The sequence below is a fragment of the Octodon degus genome, unplaced genomic scaffold (genome assembly GCF_000260255.1).
Source record: "Octodon degus isolate 3935 unplaced genomic scaffold, OctDeg1.0 scaffold00011, whole genome shotgun sequence".
Lineage (NCBI taxonomy): Eukaryota > Metazoa > Chordata > Mammalia > Rodentia > Octodontidae > Octodon > Octodon degus.
This window is the reverse complement of record NW_004524587.1, coordinates 504,219-507,184: the sequence shown is the minus strand read 5'-3', so window position 1 is coordinate 507,184 and position 2,966 is coordinate 504,219. Positions and strand designations below refer to the sequence as shown.

General features: G+C 49.9%; 1 protein-coding gene across 1 annotated transcript in view; it reads left to right on the top strand.

The window, feature by feature from the left end:
- Positions 1-2,966, top strand: part of Bco1 (beta-carotene oxygenase 1) — a 31,059-nt gene that overhangs the window by 1,138 nt on the left and 26,955 nt on the right. The window contains exon 2 of the mRNA XM_004625981.2: positions 1,958-2,086. Coding sequence (XP_004626038.1) covers positions 1,958-2,086 — 129 coding nt within the window. The remainder of the gene's footprint in view (positions 1-1,957; positions 2,087-2,966) is intronic.

The window sequence follows — 2,966 nt, the reverse complement described above, 5'->3', positions numbered from 1 at the left end:
GTGAGTTCAATCCCCAGTGACTCAGTCTGTAACTCTTTCTCTATATGTGTGTAGGTGTGTCTTATGGAGATGAAGTCTGGGAGTATAAATTAGGGTACGTAAGAAAATAAAAGGCTATATTTCCATCTCTTAAGCACTATTCTTTTCTCTTTTCTCAGTGGGGATTGAATCTAGGGCCTTCACGCAGAGCTATATTCGTAGTCCTTTTTTATCTTATATTTTGAGATAGGTTCTCCTTACGTCATTAAATTGTCTAGGCAAGACTGAAGCTTGTGCTTGTCCTGCCCCAGCTTCCCGTTTTGAGCACTATTAATATTTGGGTCCTGTTTAACTTAAGTTCTTCTAACACACACACACACACACACACATACACACACACACACTCACACACTCATGACTATTTTATATTTGGGAAATATAAATAGATGTTATTTGAAATATGTAAATCTATTCCCCCAGGCAAATGTGTATTTACAATTAATTAATTAATTTTGAATTTTTTCAAGGCAAGTTCAGGCTGGCCTGGAACTCGCTATGTAGCCCAGGATGCCCTCAAACCTTCAGCAATCCTCCTGCCTCAGCCTCCTGAGTGCTGGGATTACAAGGGTGCACTCCCATGCCTGGCTACTTTATTACTTTTTAAACTATCCCAGGATGCCCACCCTTTTGCTCTGTGATCCAGAACTTTTTCAGCTCCATCTGCCCTCCCTTTATCCCCATGGTCAGTAACCTTGTGGGAATCCTTGGAAAGTTTAGAAAATACAGATCCTAGACCCTGAGGGGCTGATGGACACCAGTAACCCTCTAGAGCAGCAGCTCCCAAAGGGGGCCCCTAAGCATCCGGGGACAGCACCAATCCCTGCCCCCAGCCCCCAGACCAGACAGTAGGGTGCCGGCAGCTATACCCGTCTGCACAAGCCCTCCAAGTTCTTCTGAATGTGAGACAGGAGGCTGAATCAGGAGGGTGCAGTGACATGTGCAAGGCCAGGCAGCCCACTGGCACAGGCCTGAGCCTGAGCCCGAGCTGCTGGACAAGTCCCCAGTCAGATGACTCTCCTGGGTTGACGCTGGGCCAGGCCCAGTCAAGGTTCCAGCTTCATGTCTGGTGGTGCCTTAAGGCAGAAATCAGCTTCCAGGGAGATATAACCAGAGCCCTCGAGTGGGACACCAGCAGGGTCTGCCGTGGCACCGTCTTAGTTTTGATTGATTGATTGATTGATTGATTGATTTGCAGTACAGGGGATTGAACCCAGACTCTTCACCCTGAGCTACATCCACAGCCCAGTTCTGGAGACTGGGATTCAGTACATCCCCCACACTGCTCTCTGACTTGGGGTCCTACAGAGGTCTGGGCTGTATTGGGGTGGGTTGCCACCCATGGCTGCAGACCACCCTAAGACAGCATTTGCTGCCTGTAGCAGGCCATGTGGGTGCCTGTACATATTCTAGTAGACACATTCAAAAAAAAAAAAAAAACAAATAGTCAAAATAAACTTTTAAATTTGTATTTTCGATAAATTTTAATAGTAGCTTTTCTTTAAGGCAACATGAAGTGATATTTTCCTTTTTTTCATAGTCTCTGAAACCCAGTGTGTTTTATCCTGACAGCACACTGTAGCTCAGACCAGCTACCTTGGCTGGTCAGTTGCCCCGTGCGGCTGGGGGTGGCCACATTGGACAGCATGGTTCTAGAACGTTCTTTCTTGTGTCTGTGTGAGGCTCTCCACCCGGTGGAGGTTCTATTGTCCAGGGTGGCCTTTAATTTGTGACCCTCCTGCCTCGGCCTTCCAAGTAGCTGGTACAGCAGCTGCGTGCCACAGTGCCTGGCAGTCATGCCCTTTCTAGAAGTGGCTGAAACACACAGACAGATGCTATGAGGAGGGTCGGGCAGAGCCTGTCCTTCGGGCTGTTCGGTTGGGACATAGAAGCTGGCCCTAAACATTCTTTCTTCGACCAGGCAAGATTCCGCCCTGGCTGCAGGGCACCCTGCTCCGCAATGGGCCTGGGATGCACACGGTGGGCGACAGCAGGTACAACCACTGGTTTGACGGCCTGGCTCTGCTGCACAGCTTCACCATCAGGGACGGTGAGTTGTGTGTCTGCTGATGCAAGACAGAAACAGCATACGCTGGTCCCTTCAGGCCTAGAGGCCAGAGTCTGCGCTGGGCCACGGCGGGGCTGGTTCCTCGGGGGACGAGGTGCAAGAGGAGAGGCTGTGGCCGGCCTTCTCCACCACTCAGTGGCTTGTGGCTCCATCGCGGTCCTTGAAGCCAGCAGTCTAGCACCCTCAGTCTGACTGTGTCCCTTTCCCTTCTATCCGTCCCTCCACTGTCACAACTCTTTCTATCGTTCTGACTTCCCTGCCTCCCTCTCTTTTTTTTTTCTTTTTGAGAGATGATCTCACTATGTAGTTCAGGCCGGCCTCCACTCACTATGTAGGCCAGGCTGGTTTTGAACTCATGGTAATCCTCCTGCCTCAGCCTCCCAAAGATTGGGATTACAGGCATGTTCCACTATGCCTGGCCTCCTGCTTCCCTCTTACAAGGACATGCACACGTGACCCCAGATAATCTCCATCACCAAATCTTTAACTTGGCTATGTTAGGGACTAGATTTCTGGGTCCCTGGAATTAGGTTGTGGCCATCTCAGGGATGGGGGCAGCATTCAGCCCTCAACAAACTCTGGGAAAGTGGCTGATTCCCTTTCGAGGTCATCTTGCAAAGCAGTGAGTGTTCCTCTTGAGGCAGGTGAGAGCATGTGGGCTGTCACAGGCTTTGGACTCAGGTGTGCATCCAAATGAGACCAGAAGCGGGCGGCTCTAAAACATTCCGGCCGGTGTTCAAACTCATGTGCATAGGACAAGGTATCACACGCGTAATCTGGGATTGGCAGGAGAGATGGAAAGGGGGAATTTCTGCCCTGTCCCCTGCCCTTCCACTCTCTTTTTTTATTTTTAAAAATTTTT